Source organism: Thunnus maccoyii, chromosome 5 (assembly GCF_910596095.1).
Source record: "Thunnus maccoyii chromosome 5, fThuMac1.1, whole genome shotgun sequence".
Taxonomy (NCBI): Eukaryota; Metazoa; Chordata; class Actinopteri; order Scombriformes; family Scombridae; genus Thunnus; species Thunnus maccoyii.
Genome location: NC_056537.1, coordinates 22787782 through 22809772, shown reverse-complemented (window position 1 = coordinate 22809772; position 21991 = coordinate 22787782). Strand labels below are relative to the sequence as shown.

The 21991-nt window shown below is 40.5% G+C and overlaps 1 protein-coding gene across 1 annotated transcript in view; it reads right to left on the bottom strand.

Moving 5' to 3' along the window:
* The window catches only part of ldlrad3 (low density lipoprotein receptor class A domain containing 3), an 88481-nt gene extending 67354 nt beyond the window's left edge, over positions 1-21127 (bottom strand). Inside the window, exon 1 of the mRNA XM_042412921.1 lies at positions 20529-21127. Within this exon, the coding sequence (XP_042268855.1) occupies positions 20529-20583 (55 nt within the window). The 5' untranslated portion in view covers positions 20584-21127. The remainder of the gene's footprint in view (positions 1-20528) is intronic.
* Between the last annotated feature and the right edge of the window lie 864 nt (positions 21128-21991).

Sequence of the window (21991 nt, the reverse complement as noted above, 5' to 3'; positions counted from 1 at the left end):
CACTGTTGCTGCCCAACGCGTATGTTATATGTCACACTTTTTGTCAACGCTGTTGAGTAACACATCAGGCCTCTCATTCCGGAATGCCAGCATGTTGTGTAAAATCACACACAAGGTTTGTTGTTTGTTTGGTTCTGTGTAAAAAAGCCAAGCCAGCATAATGACAGGTCTTCTTTATGGCAATACTGTAGGATCTCTGTATAAAAGGGGCTATAATCTTGTTCAATTACACACCACTCTTAATGGGATGGCTACACAAGCAGGTGGAGGTGATTTGGCTGTGTGTGTGTGGTGGAGAGAGAGAGAGGGATAGTGAGAGAAAGAGCTTCCCTGAGAGAGGAAAAAGATTCTCCATCCTGTTCCTTTCAGCTCACTGAAGCATTCAGTAAAATAAGCACAAATGTAAAGAAGCCGGTCTGCATCAATTAAAGACACCCTACAGACAGACAGACACACAGGCAGGGCAGCATAAGCACAGAGCAACAGAGCAAGCAAGACCTTAATGGGGAGAGATTCAGAAAAAGGCAGCCATGCATGAAAACAGACAGCAAACCCTGAATAATATGATACTGGCTTCATTTAGGCCTATGCCTCTTTCAGCCAGTTTGGCCTTTCCAGCCTCTAACAGACACATGGAAATAATTTTCTGGGAGGAGGTTCTGTAAATCTGTGTGTTTGAGTGGAAGGGCCACAGGCTTCATCACCTGTTATATAGTTACTTTATTAGTAGTGTGCACTCCCTGTTCATGACAGCTATGCTGAATGAGCAACCGAAGAAGACCCACAGTTTCAGTTTTAGACTTAATTTTAATGAGAGAACAATGTAGCTCTTAAGAAAGGCTTAGGTAAAGTTAGATTATTATCATTGCCAAAATGATCAGATAAATAAAAGCATGTTATGCTCACCCATGTCAATCAATAACTAAATCCCTGTTAGAATCCACAACAGAGTGGAAATAGCTAATGAAGAAAATGCAAAACAAAAGCAGATTATGAATGCAATTAGGCTTTAAAAAAGTGTGAAATCAAGTCTTTCGGCAACTAATACTTGTGTAACATTAACATACTTGAACAAATGGTCTTTTGTGAATGTAGGTTGCTTATTCTATAAGCTACATTGAAAGTAAATTGATATCAATTTTCATGTGCTGTTCATTTTTGTCAATGCACAGTATACTGAATAGGCTCACTCACATTCACATAAACTGTGATACAACGTCACAAAACAAGTCTTATTTGTCACATACATCAGAGATATTTTAATCATCATTTCCTTATTTAACAAACATACCCATAGGTGCAAGTGCCCCCCTGGTTCCAGTGTGTCACAGCAGAAATCTGATTGTGATACAGTGATTGAGTGATTGGACTCAATATATTACTGATAGGTAATCAGTCATATGTGGTGGTTTAAATGTTGTTCCTCATTTTGGCAGAAATTGACACAAAGTCCCATAAAGATGCAAATTAAGGGGCATTTTGTGAAAGAAAGAGCAGTAAACAAAAATAGAGAGAGGAGATGGGAATGAGCAGAATATATATGAGTATTAAAATTAGGAGTTAGTAAATCAAAAGTTTTTATGTGTTTTTTTTGTTTATGAAGAAGAGCAGTACATGCTGTACAAATAGACTGCAGGGAAGAAGGTGGACAGATCACTTCTGTAAAGAACTCTCTGCCTAAACTGATTTTATAATTCACAGGTCATTTATCACATTCTGCATTATCAGTTGGTACAGGAACACTGGGACAGAAAAAAAACAGCATGACAAATTTGGAATAATTACCAGCCAGCAAAATAATAGATGCTGAGTTAAGCGGGGACATGGCATTCAGTATTAGAGCATATGAATAAGTAACAATATGTGACTGAGGCAGATAATCTAAGACAAATGCTTTCAGTGACCATGGATGCACAATATTGCGCTCCAATATATTCCAATTTTAGTATAATGCATATTCTCATATGCCATGTTTACTTTGTGGTGTGACTGGTAAACTTGATATGCAGACCGTATATGTTATTGTAGCTTTTAATGGGTTTCACACTCCAAAAATAAGACTTCCCCACTAGGGAATAATAATCAAGGGGTTGATGTGACGTCATATGACAACAGAGGTTGTCGTATGATGGGACATACGACACCAGAGTGTGATCATACCAGTGACATTAAGTGGTGGGCGCTACATAGCGTGGCACAGCGCCAGAGGCATCGCCGTATTTGAATATTCATAAATATTGGAATTTTTGATGATATCAAACATGTTTTATGGAAAAACATTAATAAAAATATTCTTGTCTTAAATGTATGTACATGGCGCGAGACAGTGCCGGAGGTATCTCCATATTTGAATATTCATAAATATTGGAATTTTTGATGTGGATATCAAATATGTTTTTATGGAAAAAACATTAATAAAAATACTCATGATTTAACTTTTCTTAAATGTGTCTGGAGGGGAAAAATGTGTTGGTTTGGTCCCTTCTACATGTTTAGTGTAATGTTGGCTGGTTAGCAAATAAACTATGTGTGATGATCTTAACACATTACAAGTCTGACACATGTAAAGGGAGAAAAAATGAGATGAAAGAAACCCAAACATGTAAAACAGCAACCGCAGAAAAGGGTTAACATTGGCGTGGCTTAGATGGAAAGTTCATGTCTTGACCAGATCAAGACAACCAGACTGATTGCTGCCAGCTGACTTCACCACTCTGGGAAATGGAATAGGAGTCGAAAGACATCTCGAAAAACACCCTCTGACCAAACCAAAAAAAGTCTTTAGCACAAGCCTGCCAAGAACAGAGTGATCGATTCTCAACAGGATCGATTGACCACAGCACTGGCCAGCTCTCACAGGTCGAGCACAAAATCCTGTCTGCCTCTGGAGAGGAACAAACAATGGATCACAAGCTTTTTCCTCTCTATAGGCTACAGGGAGATGACTCACCATCTATGCAGCAGAGGCAATTGTTTAGCTTGTTATTTAACAAAATAAGGACAGTGGCTCTCAAGGCAGTAAGTCAGAATAAATTCCTCAAGGAAGAGACACAGAATATAAGCCTAGTCTTCTGATGTGCAAAATATGCTCCTATATAGCATATTTTTTAATATAAAACACAAGGGAAGCAGACAAGAATATGAGACTTGCTGTATAGGATCACATACAATAATAAAAACTAAAGTTTCACACATTCAATTACGCTCATGAGGTTTGACAAACCTTCCCCAAACAATAGCAATTACCCTGGATATGGCTTTTCATTCTTCTTCGTGTAATACTTTTCTGAAAACTGGGATAATTTGGCAACATAAGAACACAATCATTATTTTTGAGTGTGCATTGTAAGTCAGCGTTTCCCATACCTGCTCTACTCTACTCTACTTGGGCTGCGCGCCCAGGTAGATAAAATCCAAATTCCATTTCCATTCCATTTTTTTTTTCAAACAAGACGTGTAACTGTCATTTCATAATGCACACAAACCAGCGGACCTTTAGCGACAGAAATGCCGCCAAGTATAAATATCACAACACTGATAACTGTAGCCTCGGTTTATGCCTCTCACAGAGCTGCTGGTACGGTTAGCGAGACTGATAAGAGACGACAGAGAGGTGACGTCATGCTAATAACACTATCTGAGCCGGTAAACACAACACAAGACCCATTGATAACTAACTATGATTTAATCAGAGCTTAACAAGATATTCAGTAGGCTAAACATAACATGCTATTGCCTATGTACTGACAATCCCCCCACAAACACTCACACACACCAGAAAGCGTCTCGTAGAGCTGCTAGCTCAGCTACGACACAGGTACCACACAGAAACTTTTACAAAGGGCCATGAATGTGCCTCTAGTGACTGTCAAAGCTCCACAGTGAATCTGACAGCAGGTGCTCATGGTTGGTCATTTTACTTGCATTTCTTCTTCTTTGTCACCTACAATTGCCGTTCATCTGACTGTAACCAGTCTGTTCAGGCGAAGGGTAATGACGCTCTGGTAGTGGTAAGTCAAAGTAGCTGAATTAATTCTGAGCGGTTTTATGTTTAAAAAAAATGTATTGATACTTGATGCCAGTGTATCAATAACGTATCGTAAGTGGAAATATTGCGATATGTTGCAATACTGATTTTTTGTCCCACCACTAATACAGAGGGTCTTTTTCAAAGCAAGGAAAATGAAATGTTCAAACAGGGAATGCCAACTGTGCAAATAAGCGCATGACAAAAGGCTGAGGAGAACAAAAGCAGAGTGTTTTGATCTCTGGAATATATTTTACAAATGTTGTTTTCCTGCATTGGAGCTCCTCTTTTGGACACACATCAAACACAGAGCTGTTTTCAATCAACATGCCAGAATAAATGGAACTTTTCTAACCTCCTATAGCTTATGGCATTACCACAGACATTGAGGGATAACCTTAATTTTCAGAGAGCATTACTCGGAAAAACAAACAACCTCTGTGTCCTTGAGATACCATTGTAACTAATCCAAACAGACACATGTACACCACACAAACTTAAGCAGGCTGCACCACACAGATTTTTGCCTGAAAAGACAGTTCACCGACAGTGCATGAGACGGTCTGAGGTTTGCTATGCCTTACTAGCCTTCTGTTGTCTGCACAGATGCATACAAAATACTTTCAAGTGGAATATGAACTTTATACAGTGGTAGAGTATCTGTGCTTCCTTCCTGCTCTAGCTACCGTTTCATTTTTGCCTTCAGCTATGTAGGCAGTGCTCAGTTCTATACATCCCTGGCGAGATACTGACTTCTCCCCCTACAAGCAATAAGTGCTTTCTAGAATTGTTGAGGTTCAGAAGAAAAAGCCTTGACAACGATATAAATAAATGTCTGTTAACAGCGAGCTTGTTTCTAGTTTCAGTACGAAATTGAATGTTTTTCCACTAGTATGTGACCACCCAGCAACCAGCGGGCATCTAATAGGGAGGGGCACTCACAAACCCTCTTAAAAGCCTCAGCCTTGTTAAAGAGGCTGCATTATTGATAATGCGTCTGTGGGCTGAAATAGCACTGAGTAGGGCACGCGCACACACACACACACACACACACACACACACACACACACACACACACACACACACACACACACACACACACAAATACATGCATAAGATATACTGTACATATATAATTAATATACATCAATCTTAATGTTGTGTTAATGTTATTTTGTTTCATTGATTTTTGATGCTTTGGCAATATTGTTGTGATTTTCATGCCAATAAAGCAAAATTTGAATTTGAAAGAGAGAGAGAGAGAGAGAGAGAGAGAGAGAGAGAGAGAGAGAGAGAGAGAGAGAGAGAGCAAAGAGACAGAGAACAAAGACCGGTTGATTACAGATATGCACGTTTCACAGGCACAGCAGAAACACAGTCAATAGAGCTGCAACGATTAGTCGATTAATCGATTAGTCAGTAGACAGAAAATGATAGGCCTAATTGAATAGTTGTTTTAGTCATTCTTTAAGCAAAAATGCCAAACGTTTAGCTTCTCAAAAGTGAGCGAGCTGTGTCATACATGATAGTAAACTGAATATCGTTGGACTGTCGATTTGACAAAACAGGATGACTGAAGACGTCTCTTCTATTTTTCTCTATTTTCTGACATTTTATAAATGATTAATCGAGAAAATAATCAGCAGATTAATAGAATCTTGAAATAAAATGAAGGGACAATGTGGAATATTCAACATCAACTACATCTGTATGTATCTGACTGATTGTATGATTGATTGATCTGATTTAATGTTTATTATAATAGCACACACACACACACACACACACACACACACACACACACACACACACACATACACTAAAGATTGTGGCTTAATGAAGTGAAGTATAAACTCGTGCAGGGTAACGGTCAGGTCAGTGGAGAAATATATGAATATTTATGAGCTTCTCTCTTCTCTCCATGTTTGTAATGTGCAGCTTACAGATTTCTGTTCAAATAATTCTTTCCTGATTCCCTGAAGCTATTTCTGTGTTCTCACCTATGGATACATAAAGGTTAATGGAAACATAAAGATGCATACTTTGCAAACAAACATGCACACACAGCTCTTTGGCGACATAAGCACAACACTGATTGTTTCATTAGCCTCTGCCTTATTATTATGTATTCATTTAGCACCCTGTCCTTTGTCAAACAGGCTTCGCAATGACCGCCTTACTGCTTTTGGATCTTTGGAATGGTGACTGGCCAAATTATCCTGGCTTGGCTAAACAAGGCCCCATTAATCACACACTGGTCTCCCATTAATCTGGGATCACAGATCACACTGAGCCTATAATCCCATAGCATTGGTTTATTTTGGCTGTTTATGCTTCCATCTGTGGTTAAATTAAAAATGGGGATCAGAACATAAATGCATTACAATGCAGGCTTTATATTGAAGACATAAAAACCGGTGCAGTGATGTTAAGGACAAAACAGTATAAGGCACTTTCAGAAAAAGTTGTTCTGTTGTAGTTTTCTTTTAACCACTTGGTTTGGGTTTCAGAGAAGCAAATGTCCGTCTAATCCTCCGAGGGATGACAGGGGTATTTTCAACAGCATCCCAGCCTATTAACATCACCTTGGGATTACCTTCACAGAAAGGAGGAGCTGATGGAGTTGGAGGGAGGGGGGGGAATGAGGATGATGACTAAAATGAGATTTAGATGGCACTGCAGGCGAGCCACTCAAATTTAGACAAAAAGCAATGTCGGTTGACACAGACGTACAAACATACACTAGTTGAGAATGCACACGGCCACAGAGCTTTGCACACAAGCACACACACACAATGCCAGCCAGACAAATATCTTCCTATAGGCTTGTATTCCTCATCAGTCCTGAGGAGGAAGCCTCTCCTGTCAAACAAGCATATCTAACCCATTAATTCCGATTCCCCACATTGGCCCATCACCGGCACAAAACTAAATGTCAACGCTCCCCTGCGTGTCTTTCATCATGCAGTCGACTGTCGCAGAACACACCGGTAAACAGCGCACAACCTTCATCCACCGCTACGCCGCGAGACCCCTTACTGAGCAAATTGGCATTTCCGCAGAGCCAGCCAGATAGTGAGAAATGATGCAAACAGTGGCACAGAGGGAAGCTGCCAGAGCTGACCTTACGTTACACCTGTGAGACTTGTGTTTTTTTTCAGTTTGCCTCTAGTCACACAGTGTGAGCTCTGAATGTGACAGGGGGGGAAAACATCTGCAAATAAAGAAATTACATTCTCAATAAAAACAAAACGTAACAGTTCTTTCAGTTAAAAAAAAAAAACACATCAAGGTAAACAGAATTATAAAGCAGTTAAGCTTTCTGGATGCTAAATGAGCTGGAAAATGACATGCACATATTCAAATGGCATAGGTATACGGGTTGAGAGTGAATTTAATTTCATAAAAACAATGCTTAAGAGATGAAAATTGAACTATTAATTCTTCTTAGCACATGAAGGCTCATTATGCGCCGTGGAGAAGATGCACTGTGGCAGAGGGTAGGGATGAGAGGAGTGGGAAGGAGGAGGAAGAGCACCCTTTTACTTAAAAAGTGCCTGGGGAGGCAGAGAGAGAGAGAGAGAGAGAGAGAGAGAGAGAGAGAGGGAGAGAGAAATTGATGGAAGCTGGGCGTGCACAACAAAAAAGGCACAGACTGCCTTTGTCTGTCTTCTAGTCTGTGTATTAGCAAGTAATGAGCTCCTAATTGTGTAGCCAGGCCATGGAGTCACTGCAGGGGTTGAAAAAGAGTGGAAATGAACTATATCTGCCAAAAACACTGGGACAAAGAGAGCGATAGAGGAACAGAAAAAGAGAGCACAAGGTGAGTGTGAGAAGAAATAAAGGGATGTGAGATAGAGACACTACATTAAGGAGGAAGGGTAAAGGGGGAGTGACGGGGGGCATTACAATGTAATTATTTCAACAGAATGCAGATGAGGAAAAGAGTGCCAGTGGCCCCTCGCCGGTGCTCTCCGTCTCTTTCTCTACGTTTGTCTCCTCTCTCTCTATCTCGCTGTATAATATAATATCTACTCATCCGAATGTTGATGAGACAAAATGGTAATAAGTCAAATGGAGGGCCTTAGTTTAAAAGGTAGACGGTGTGTGAATAGTTCTCACCGTGGCAGATGATGTTGTAACTAAAGGTCATTCCAATAAGATTTCAGTTGATGTGCTATCTGTAAAAGGCCAACTTAGACATAGAAGCGACGTGACAGGAAAATACATGAATGGTGATGAGAAAGGTCATGAGAGTACTAGGTGACCAATTTTTCCAACTGCTAATCACGGTCAGGGCAATGAGTTGGCAGCGTAAGGATATTTCTAAGCTCTTCTCTTTCCTCTGTGTGATAGCGAGTGGATATGTGAGACGTGTTAATTTGTGTTTTTTTATGTGTGTTCATGAGTTTGACTGTTTGTGCTTAAGCAGGTGTGTGCACAGTATTCGTTCATCTACGTCTATCTTGACAGGATCACGGTGTCGACGGCCCCCGTTCCGTGTCCTCTTTGCCGCTTAATTCTTCTTCGTTGGTGAGCCCACTTCGTCCGGCTTCGCTTTCACGTTGAGAGATCGGCTGCATTACTCAGACCTGTGATTCTGTTTTATGCACTCGCACACACACAGAGAGCCCTGGACCTTTATGTTGTCATGGTAATGGCTAAAAAAAGTACTCTCACAATGCATTGAGAAAAAGCTTCATTGGCTTATTGGGGTTATGAAGGATGAAGGTTTTCTTCTCACTGTATAACATGTGAGCGCTGCTGCTGCACATGCAGACACATCCTGAGACCTGAGTCAATATCACCATGCACTCTTACATACTTCCACTTAAGTCATTGTTTCCTGATGGCCTTTCCTCCATTTCAAAGCAGGAGAAAACACAAAGACCAGCACTTTGGTGGCTTGTTGATGTGTCAGTCCGCACCAGCGATTAGCGCCATCCAACTTCATTTCTCTTCCCGCATCTACACCAGTACCATCTGTGGTAAATGAACGAGGGGTGGTGGTTGTGGGTGGAGGCGGAGTTGGCTGTTCTGACAGAGACACACTGCTCAATGTGCTCTGCACGGCACCAGTAAAGACACCAAACCAAATGAAAACAAATGGCCTGCTCAGAAAGCATCTCGCACTATTGGCCTGGTTTGGGAAGTCGTTTCTTTTTTTTTTTCACTGCAGGTTTGTTTGCTTTCATTTGAGTGTGTAGTGAGTTAACTGGGTTTTGGTTCAGGACATTTAATGGTACTGATCTTAGCTACAGTAACTTGCAAGAGGGATAGTTGCAAGCAACACTACCGCGGTGCATGATCTTGTGTTGTAAGATGTGTGTATATATTTGTATGGGTGCAGACTTAACTTATAGTGTGTATAATATTCATGTGTGTCCATATATGACTTTATTGCCCTGTATGTCTTCTCTTGTGTGAAGGTACCTTCCCAACACTTGCAAGGTGAACATGCAAGTGTACACACTTATGAGCGTGAACACTGATATGTGTGTGTGTGTGTGTGTGTGTGTGTTTACACTCGTCTGTGCCAATAAATTTACGAGCGTCTAAGTATATGTGTTTTGTGTATGTGCCAGTGCTGTAAAGAATGTGTAACTGGCTGCAGAGGTCAGTCAAGGAGGAATCTATCATAATCCATCATAATCAGCTGCTGTGCTGTTCCTTCAGGACAGATGAGCTCCTGACCCATGGCGGACACGGTGAAGATGAGAATCACATGAGGGTGAAATGTGATGTTTACCAGCTTGACTGGTTTCGGTATAAGACATTTTCAACTCTACTGGGGGCAGCGCAGACAACACATGCAGGTCAAAGCGTCTACAAAAGCGTGTGGTTACTGAGTGAACATATGGCATTTAAGGTGCAGGTACGTATTCTTCATCTTTGGAAATGTCACGTGGGAAATTTAGGTGCATCAGAAAGATCCGATCACCAGTGACCGATGTGCCATTGTTAGGGCTGGGTATTGTTTAAAAAAAATGACAATACCAGTACCAATACCAGTATACACCATTTTTTTAATTACAACTAACCAATCAACAGCTCAACTAATTCATCTGCTGTCTTCCCTTCATGGAGACCTATATGACATGGATAGATTATTTTATCTGTCATGGGGAAAAAAAAGAATGTCAAGAATCAATAAAATATACTTATCCAGCAAAAATACATGTGTAATACAAAAACAAACGACACATACCCTTTATCAGTGGCACAGAGCCCTGTCAGAACATCAAAAGCCTTGGAATGTCATCACACAAGTCTCCAGAGTGCACTAACTCTTGCAGTACATTAATCCATCCAAGTCTTTGGAAATCCCACCAATCCTTTATCTGGAGTCATTAAGCGCAGGATGGCCGGGCTGACTTATTGTCCCGGACATGTAAGAAATTAGTCAAATCTCAGGCCTACAGCTCCTCATTAGAGGAGGCTGCACAGAGACGGACTCAATTACCGTCTCTGACATACTAGACCCTTGCAAGACTAATAGTTCCGGCCCAATAATGACCAAAGCCGGGACTGAACTTCCAGCCCTCTCTCCCTCTCCTCAACAAATCCACATCCACTTACATTTTCCCTCTCATACCTCTCTTCTGCTCTCCCTGATTCAGAATATCAGAGGGTAAAAAAAAATGGATTCCTGTCTTGCATTCTTGAGGAGCAGGAACCCCCTTTCGTCTTTGGTATTCATTGTACAAGTGAAAAGAATTCATTTTGTGGCCTAGTGCTGGGGGCTGCTGCCAAGCCATGGTTGACAGGGAAGCAGCATTAAGGCAATTAACATGGGCTTTGCATTTGATTTTGGCTGGCGAGACTGCCTCTGTAAACAGCAGGCGGGATCGGGTGATTAGTTCCTGTGAAGATGAGCGCCTCGCCTCCCCTGGTCCCTGTCCAAGAGAGGATTACCCTTTATACATATTGCGCATACACACTGAACCTTATACATACACAAACACACACATAGACACTGACTCAAATGCATAATCTCTGCTAAAGAAGAAAGAAGAACAAGCATGCAACCGACAGCTAAAGGGGTTAAGCCATGTTTGTGACATGACAGAGGTGGAGTCGTGTCTCAACTTCCAGCTTCTAGATCAGTTCACCTCTCCTCCCTCCAACAGACAAGGGAATTATCCCTGGCTTCCTTGACCCTTTTATCATCCATTTAACACAAGGACTAATTCTTTGAATTCAGCTCCATTTAATGAGTAGATTTTCAGGTATGTAATGATGGGAAATTCAATATCAATATCAAAGGCTCCTGAGTCAAAGCTCTGAAATTAATTGCGACAAACAGGCAATTATTTCAAGTCAGCTGAATTGAGATTGATCTTATTTGTTCATTTATGCACTCGCCTGGAGAAGTAGCATCAAGTGCATAATAGCTTCTACATCCCTAGATTGGGATTTCACCTGAGAGGTTGCTAAATCAAACGTGTGTCCGTGTGAGTGAGCAGGCAATAATAGGTGAAGAGAATTCCACTGGCACTGTCAACTAAATGTCAATCTGGTGCAAAAAGAAAGGCGGGTCACATCTCTCCCTCGCACTTTTCCGCCTGGATAAGAGCGGAGTGTCTCGGAGTTTTCTCGGGTGTGAGTCTCGGATATAGAGTTTACCCCTGACCTATTAAGCAATCTTAAATCATCGTGTTGTGTAATAGAGGGAGAAAAGAGTTACGCTAAAGGTCTCCGTGATCCTACAGATTAATCTAATCCTGCAGATAGATGAATTTGCGGTAACGCTGTGGTTTCTAAAACAGGTTGCACCTACAATGCTATTAAGGCAATTTGCATATTTATCACACATGACACTGAATGCTTATGTAATCACGATTGGCGAGCAAAAGGAGAGACACTGAGAAAATGTCTGTGTGATTGCAATCAAAAAACCTTGTTGAGTCAAAATAACCTCATGATTAGATGTTTGGAAAATTGCATTTAATTACAGCATCCGAAGCTGCCGGACAAAGCTGGCCCCAATGATGAAACTGCCGGAGCTGTATCACAATTCAAAATAATTATGTATGGGGCAAAAGGTATATCCACACTAAAGTTTACTGCGGCATAATCATCACCACAGGCATTTGGCAGCTAATCTCCCTGTGTAGACGATGAAGCATTGGACAGTAGAGAAAATAAACATGATAAAAAATACACGTTAATGTTCTGTAAATCTAAAAAAATATTAGGGACACTTATTGAGCTTTCTCATTATCCATCTTATCTTTAGTGGCTGATACTAAACACAGAAATCAATAAGAGATTATTTAGCCTGAAGTGAGTGATTAAGAGCGATTCTTTTGACTTTTTAGACAATGATAAGCCTGTTTTCGAGGCCATAGTCATCTCAGTATCTCAATGGACGAGTCAAAGTCATACAAAGACCCAAATTGCACTCGCACCATGTATATTTTCGTCCGGGTAGGCAAACAAACAGAGGATCAGCTGCCCTGATGTTATCTGTGTTTCTCTCTGGGTTTTTGTTGACCTTTAAGGTAGTATTTGTTTGGTTTGACAGAGGGATGCTGGAATTTCAGTCCAAAATAGCCTGTCAGTGTCCACACTGCCTGCCACAGTGGCTGTGAGACACAGTACAGCAAATGACTGCTGATCACGGGGGACAGCAGGGGAGCCAGCTGTCAGTCTGCCAGGGTCCAATCCCTGTCTGACTGCAGGCAAAGCAACACAGGGGACACATACAGCAGATTATTCTCCTCTCGGAGGGCACGCCCATGGATGAAGATAAAAGTCGGGTAACCAAGGTGATTGGGCGGGGCAAAACTGAGGAAATGTGCTGAGTAAGCCAGATAACCTATAACTGTGGAGCTGTTTCCCAATTCAGTGGTTGGATCCTCCTAAGTCTGCGTTTCTAGACTGAATACATCTTTAAAGGTCAACAATTTCACCGTTTCAAAGACACAAAACTTTGGACCGAACTCAACAACAGACTGACAGCTCTGCCCCAGTCAGATAAAAGAGCTGTAGACTGCTTCAAATTAAAAACTCAACATCAAGCCAGCATCATCAACTAGCGAGAATCTCTGTAATTACAGAACTGGAATAGGACAGGTTTTGTCCAACTATAAAAGGCAGCATGATAACGAACACTTCAATATTCATTTACCTTGATATTTTACAGGCAGGATTGGAGCATATCCACAAGTTTAACTACCCTCATGGTGCATAAATCAAAGCCTTAATCCATAATGAAAATAAAAACATGTTAGTGGCAGAGTGTTGCACTCGTAAGGACTGGTTAATTACACTTTTAAACTAAACATCAATGAGCAGAACAGGTCATAATAAATAACATCACATTCATAGCGAGCTGTCGTTTGTTGGATCCAGCCCCTGATATTGAGATGCAGCCTATATGCTTGTTCAGTATTTAAAGTATTCAAAGCTGCCAGGCTGCTGATACCTCCCACAAAGCTCCACTTGTGGGCAGATCAATCATCTTGTTTACTGCTTGCTTCCATGGCTACAGTTTATATTTACAAATGATACGGATCGATGCTGAAACTGCATCAGAAATTGCATGTGAACTGTTTTTTTTTTCTGCATTAAAATAATAAGTTACATTTGACTTTAATTTACATTAAATACACATTTAATGTCAGATGTCTTTGCGCTTGTGCCTTCCTTGTTGTGCTTTTTGTGAGTGCTCTGCTGCTTCACAAAGACAATGAATGGGGAGCTGCAACTCCACCTCATCTTGCGGATACAGGGTGACTTTACCCTAAAGGATTATTCTCAAATTGATAATAGGGGTAGAGGGGCGGGATTTCTTAAAAAATATATGGTGGCTGTGTTGGCAAGGGTTTTTGGTTACATCAGTGTGAGCTCACCATTAAAACCTCACTGTTTTGCAGAAAGTTAACAACTTTCCAGGAAGTTGAATTCTCCATTTCATGGAGTCTTTAAGTTCAGCCAACTTTCCTCCAGTCACAGCTGAGTTTAACACCGAGTGAAGTGTCGAGTTTGTTTTCCCGCTTTACAACAGTCCGCTAAAAGGCTTGAAATTGAAAAGTAAGTCTGATGTTCTCTCTCAGTTGTTCTGCTGCACATACAGTTCACATAACGTGTGGGTATGTACACATCTGCATAAGTTAAAAATAACACTGAGAGACTGCAGCGGTCTTGAAGTCCCCTAAAACATTCACTGCGTGGGATTTACTTTTAAACAAACGTCTCAGCACTTATCAATTCAGCCTCTGGGTCTGGCACTGTAGACAGTTAAAATCGATGTCGAGTGATTGTAGAACAAACTGTCCTCATGGTTAACTCCGCTGAGAATAACTGTAGATATTATACAGTGTACTGGGTAAGTATAGGTTAAACACTATATTTGTTGAGAAACAAGAGCGTCATATATCCAAAAGTTTGACAAAATCTTGAATTCAAAATCTAGTAGCTTGTGCTTTCAAAACAACTCTACTATTCAGTAAATAAGCAGATTCATCCAAGACTGAGGTTTGATCTTGGCAAACAAGGACGTTCTAGATCAATGTAAGGCAACCATCAGGGATTAACAAAGCCTCTGCATCACTGCATGGCAAATTAGTTCAGATCAATGCAAAATCAATATGTAATAAGCTGTCTTCCAACTTTTTCCAGTACATTTTACCCCTCACTCTCCGTCCATGAAACATTTAGCATCATGACTTATAGATTAGAGATGCTCAAAGAGAATGGACAGAGAACCTGCATCTCACACAGAGAGAATACAACTAATGCTTCAAAGAACCTACAATGTACAAATATGCTTTATTGGTCAAAGCCATGAAACACGCGTAATGTGAGGACAATGAAATAGAAACCGCACAATATGTGCTTACAGCAGTTAAAGCCACACTGTTACCAAGGTCTGAAATGTGACTCCAGTCATGTGGCTTTGTTTAACAACTCTGGGAACTGAAGCCACACCGCCCCTCCTTAATCACTGGCCTTCTCTGTGCAACTATGGCTGGAAGCGTAACCGTGTCAGCCGGCGAGAAAAAAAAGCACAACATCTCTTTCTCTTTCTTGTTCCAAAGACACGCAAAGATAGGCACAGACACACAACAGTTTACTGGCCTGGCTCTGGGAGGCCACAGTGCAGAAATACAAAGCACAATAATCAGGAAACAATGTGCTTCTGCTTCTCTGTTCAGTGGTAAAAATGACCCAAATAGTCTGTCTTTGGTTATGAATGAAAATAGCCTCCCACCTGTGCTGTGTGTGTGTGGCCTGGTAACACAGCACCAGAGGTAATGGAGCGCACATTTATGTTGATTGAGGTGATGCTGTCAGTTTGTATGCATATGCTCTTTCTCATACAAGACACTGGAAAAACAATGAAATTCCAATATGAGCTTTGACAGTTGTGTTTGTATATTTTACTGTACATTTGTGCTGGATGAACTAACCCCTGAACTCTTCCACTAGGTGAGCATCACACTAGTGTGTTAGTAATCAAGGTTTCATCCAAAATTCCTCACTGAAGCAAGACCTGAGCTTTTAGAGCTCTGTGAGCACCTATTCATGATGAAAATAGTCACAAGAAGATGTTACTACAAATGTATAATTACTTTTAAAGCCTAAACACATAAAAACAAGCTAAATGTTTTCATGTGGATGTTTTATTAGTATAGTATATATATAATATATGAGTATAGATCAAAGGAAAACATTCCAGTTGTTACTGTATGTATTCATATGCACGGATACTGTGCAAACACAGAGACGGACAAGAACATGCATGCAAGGAATTTAAATATGTATCAGATAGTTTAAAAAAAAAGTATATAATATTTGATTACCACACACATATCAGTAAAAGACTTCCATCAAAGGAGGATTGCAATCTTTATAAAGTTGGCATGTACAGTACCAGTCAAACACACCTTCCCAGAATGAGAAAATGTGTCCAAACTTTTGACTGGTACTGTATATCATGCCGCTGATCCTAAACAAACAATAATCATCCTCTGGTGTGAGAGGAAATAACTGGTGCAAAGCTAATTCATTCCGACGCTCTACCTCAGTTTATTTACATCAATATTTCCTCTGGTACAAGCCCAAGCAGACCAGCTGAACAGCTTAAATATCTTTTCAGGCTGCACACCAGAATATCATAAACTAGCCTTGTTTCTAACTGCATTGCAACATTTCATTATTGGAGGGAGCATGTGGCTAAAGCTCATATTACATAAAAGCAGTGATTTATCTCGTGTAGCTTTGAGGGGGAGCACAAGGGCTGGGTTATACTAGAAAAAAAACTGGTTCATATGAGGTTTTGTCTTACCTAATCAAAAGTTTTTTATATAATTTTTTTGAACAGCCTTTCTTGAAGGCAAAGTGAAAAGCCTGCTGTCATAGTGAGGGGGAGATAATATTGTTTAAAATACAGGGACACCGGCTCACATTTACAGACAGTCTCTCCTTGAAATCATTCATAGTGTTGCTCTCGGTTATACACATGAAAAGCGACAGAAATAGCTGTGTAAAGAATGAAAAAAAAGAGAGCTTTAAACAGACGTTCAAACCCTGGCTCCTTCCTCACCTTCACACAGATGGCCAATCACTGCATGAAGTGGGTGTGAATAATGGATTGTCCGTTTTGGAAAGTTACAGAAATTGTCAGAGGCAGTCCCCCCAATTTCAAGGTCAGAAAGGTGTGTGTGTGTTTGTGTGTGTGTGTGTGTGTGTGTGTGTGTGTGCGGGGTGGGGTGGGGGGTGGGGGGGTCCAAAGCTATTTGACCATCCAACAAGCAGGTCTGATGGAGTGCACTGGCAGCTTAAGACTGCTAAGCTAAGAGTCCAGTTCAATGCCATTAATCTACAAAATCTGTTTTCTGAAAGGGAAAAAAAGAGTCATCTTTACTGGATTTAATAATTCATTATTATTATGGGACAGAAACTGAGCCCAACTTGGAGCACAGGTTTTTTTCATTTGTTTAGAGCCAAAACAAATAAAACAATAATGACAGAGTCTACTATCCTCCAACGGTATTTTTAAAAAGAGAAACTGGGTGGTGACATTGGCTGAGATGAAAAATTGTGAACTTTCTGAGCCTGTGCAATTTACTGAGGTATTTATTGTAAATTATGAAGATCTAGCATAGACTGTGATGTGGTGTTATGTCTGTGGTGTTTTTAGTCTACAAAATATCTTCACTATGTTGAGTATTACAGCCATACATCTGTATAAGGACTTATTTATGCTGATCAGCCAGGCTCACTTTATGTTCCATTCAGAGGTTGTGTGATTCAAACTGGGAACTGTGGTGTTTTTTGGACACTCACTGAAACTATCTGGTCATTAAGTGTTCTGGAAACTGATTAAAATGAATGGATTAGTGTTTTAAATGACTGTCCACTGTTCACAGCATGGAAACAAATGTTTACTGTGATGTGATTTGTAGATTCAACAATTGCTGGTCATACAAAATATCATAGTGAGTAGTGAGATGTGTGCAAGAAATTAACTGTATTCCACAGCACACATTTGGAAAAACACTGAAGCTTATGCACAAAGAGCTTCCATTGAAATATATTTTCTATTGCATTCAAACAGATTTTGACTTATTTTAAACACTGCCTCTGTGTGGGGTGGGAAATGCTGCCAGTGTAATTTCCTGTTGCTATATCTTCAAATGTCAACATTGTCATTATCATTTTTATAGGTATTGCCCAGCCCCAAGACCCAAATAGATTTTGGGTAAATGTCAAATTAAGTGCAAAATATTGTGACAGAACACCAAATTTAATATCATTGGCTTGATATGTAGGCTTGAATATGTAAAACCTCCAGCAATGTCCTGTGAGAGGACAATACTGGCTGGTAATATCTATTCTGTAATCTAATATATAGGCCTAGACACAAATGCAACACACATGCACATACTCGAGTCTAGCTGGTGTTATTATTACCCTGGTGAGTCTATGAGCTAATAAAATGCTGAAGTACCATTTGTTTATTCAAAAGCTAACAACATTAAAGCAACAGGATATCGATTGAAACATACTATAGTAATATTATGAGAGAATATTTCCGACAACCATCACATGTGTATGCTCATTTACTCCAATATAGGACATCCTGCAGGGGAAACTAAACCAGGGTGGGGTGCAGCCCACACTACATCTCTGTTCCACACCTACTATAATGATATTTACACTTCATGCTCACTGACACTGACAAAAACATATTCATATGTACGTGCTTGAGCCTGGCCAATATGGAGGAAAATAGTTACTGTTTACTAAGTGGTTAATCTTCATTTTAGAAGTGTCGTACTTGTTTAGATGGAGTACAAATGTCCTAAAATAAAACTAAAGCAACAGGCCTTTTCACAGCAGACATGGAAAAGCACAGGTGTTACTAATAACATTAAAGGGGAACTCCATCAATTTGCAAGCATCAAAGTCATATATAGCCTTTTGTGTCTCCAGAGGGAGCTGCACAATGTCTACAAATTACCTCAAGTGATGTTACTTGAGTCAGCATCAGTTGGAGCTCAAGACTACAAGTTTGAAAATGAAAAAAAAAATCTGGGGGTGTGGACTTAGAAAAAAGTGATCAGACCTCTGTAAGCCACTTCTCATCTCATCAAGCGGCTCAAGGCTACATTAGCCACCACTAGCACAAGACCTCTAAATCTGTACAATCAACTGAATCAAGTCGAGTTGCATTGTGGGTATTGCAGGTGGCATGTTTTGACGCGAAAGAAGAATGCATTGAGCAAAAAATACTGCATCGATTTTGATCTGGTTTTGTTTTTAATGTCCGTCGTGAGCGGTGCTGGGCAAGTTACTGGAAATTAGTAGGCTAATTATTTACAATTACAGTTACTAGTTAATTGCAAAAAGTAATTGAATTACTTTACCCATTGCTGCATATAAAAAGTATTTAGTTACTAGGTAATGTAACTTTTGTGTTACTTTGAATGCAAAAGTGTAACTCGTCCCACAATCTCAATCCACTCAGTAAAGAGTCTGTTTTATTTTCCCCACAACCCCAAATCACTTCAGTTCAATCCACTTTCACTAACATAAAAAAAAGACAACTCAAACGTCCGCTCCGGCTTTTACTGCTGAACCACGACTCAAACCAGGAAATCAAAGTTGGAATAGCAGCAGGAGTTCAGTGACTGATTATTTACAATATATAACGCTATAACTCCAGAGACAAGGCTTATGTTTTACCACGAGTTGGCTACAATGACGTGGACTTTACAACATGGCTCTGAGACACAGTAAAGTCAGATTACTTTATTCCCAACACTGGTTGTGAGTCTGACAATGTCATACCAGTGTGATGCTAAATCAGCAGAGTGCTCCTTTAACAATGGCTCCGTTTTATTCAAGTGTCCCAGTAAACCATGAAATAGAGCCAGCTTGCACAATACCAGGACCCTGAAACCAAAGCAGCTAAACGGAATTTAGCATTCCTTCATTTTATATCTGTGGTCTTGTGACATGTCTAAAAGTATTTTATGAAAAAAGGTATGGTACAAGGAGCATCATAGAGACTATTAGCCACGCCCATTTAATGCACCTGCAATACCTGTTTAGCACATTAGGATGCAATACACTGTGGATGTGACTGGGGTATGGCTAAAAGCATGTTGACAGAAAAGTGATATCTCTGAATGCTTTCTTTGATGGTTAGACTCAATAAAAGTTACATATGTTCTATAAGTGGCAATAAAAGTAAATCCTAGCTTTAATGCATGCAAATAAAGTAACTATCCCTTATTATTAAGTGTTATTATTAAACTTTACTGTAAGTGCAGTATATTTAGATTGCTGAATCGCTCATTTAGTATTTCACATTAATGTAATTAATCACTGCAGCATACTGTAATGACCAGTGCATTGATGTCACTGATTGGAAAACCAGCTCACAACAACAGCTACATGTTTAAAAGGAGTTAAATGCCAACTGGCTGTCCTATGTATGAACTTTAGTAAGGGCTCTTGTATACAAGTGTCCTCCACTGGGCCCCAGCTGCCATGGCGGGGCTGCAGAGCAGATTGACTTGTCAACACGCTGCCCTGTCAACAACCTCTCGGTCATAAGTTAGCCCGGAGGAGATCTCAGTAAAACACACAGTGGATGGATATGACATGGAGGGTGTCTGTAGCAAAATTATTCTCACTCAGAAGTGAAGGAGACATGCTCCCAATGCGATGTATTCGACATGCACGAAAAACTCTAAAACTGCTGCCTCGGCTGCTACAACTCCCAATTTACAGAGAAAAAAAGCAACAAAAAAACCCCAGTTCTCTCGATGGAAATCAAAAGTCTGATAACTTCTTTTCATTTTGAACGCACTCGTCGAAGGAAAAAAATAGCTTTATGCCACATAGCGAACACTTCAAAGGATTTTACACTGACCCCCCTCGCCCCCCTCCCTCTCCTCTCCTTCCTCTGACCCACCCGTACACAGAAGCGTGTCCGCGCTGTGACAACAACATTAGTTTCCGTGTGCTTTTAAAAACTTACCAACAGTTCTTGAGCCTGACCCCGAACCAAGCAGAAGGTACCAGATCCACATCATATGCTCTCCTTTCCCCCCCAGGCCTGTCCCGTCTGTCCTGCCCCGCCGCGGGGCCAAAAAGTGGGGGTAAAGAAGAAGCAAAAAACTTCTCCGGTACAGCTAACAAGAGTTGCTCCTGCCTGTTGTACTTTTCAAGTGGAACTTTTTTTTCTTCCGGTAAAATTAGGAGTACATGTGGCGTATGTTGGGTCAGAAGTATGGAGTCCGGTTTGGGCTTCGGGGTGGCGGCAGACAGGCAGGCAGGCAGGCTGGGGAGTCGGTCGCTCGTGTGTTGCTGCTCAGAGAGGCGGAGTCGGAGGCAGAGAGCCGGAGAGCAGAGGTCGGCCAGCAGGGATAGCGGTTCCCAAACTGCGGGACAGGGACCGCTAACGGTCCTTACTAGCAAAACCAGAGGGTAATTGATTTCACCGTTACTCGGTTAAGTACAAAGCAAAGTTCGCTAACACCCACTCACAGCAGAGACAGCACAACGGACCAAACACAAATAAAACTCGGGACAAATCCTGATACCGCATGAGGGTCAATACGGGTTTCCTTGATATGAAAACGATTTGAGGGAGACTTGAGCGAGGACCACTTTCCCAGAATGTATAAGGTTAAACTTTGCCAAAGCATTTTGTTTAAATAGATAAAAATAGTAAAAACTAAAAGAGTGGCAATAGGTAATTCAGTATTTTTGAAAGTAAGGAACTAGCAGTGATACAGTGGAAGTGGAAAGTAACTTTTACTCAAGTAACGTTACTGTACCTAAGTACAATTTTGAGGTGCTTGTACTTTACTTATATTATATTTCCACTTAATGCTACTTTATACTTCCACTCCACTACATTTCAGAGGGAAATACTGTAGGTTACTTTCTACTCCACTACATTTATCTGACAGCTTTAGTAACTTTTCAACTGAATATTGGACACAATAATATAATAAGTTTTTAAAATACAACACATTGGTAAAGATGAAACCAGCGGTTTCCAACCTTTTTGGCCTTTTACGTCTTGCAAAAAGCAGGGTGTAGTCGGGGTCACATTTCAGATGTCTACGAGTTGTTAACAGCTCCACCAAATAGTGATTTTTCCCTCTCAACTTCTCACATGGTTTTATTTAGCCTTAATAAATGTTCAAATGACCCAATACTTCACCAAAAATAAAAGATTATAGAGGAAAAAGTCCACAAACTAACAGAACTCAGATTTATCTAGTGACCCTTTGGAGGGCCCCTTGGTTGGGAACCACTGGACTAAACTAGCTAACTGTATATGAAGTAGTTAAACTAGCTCCACCTCCAGCAGCTGCAACAGTAACATGCTGCTTACACACTGATGCTTCAGTATTAATAATATAATGATTAAGGATGCACAGATCTTATAATGATATTGGATATCGGGCTGATACTGACTCAAATAGCTAG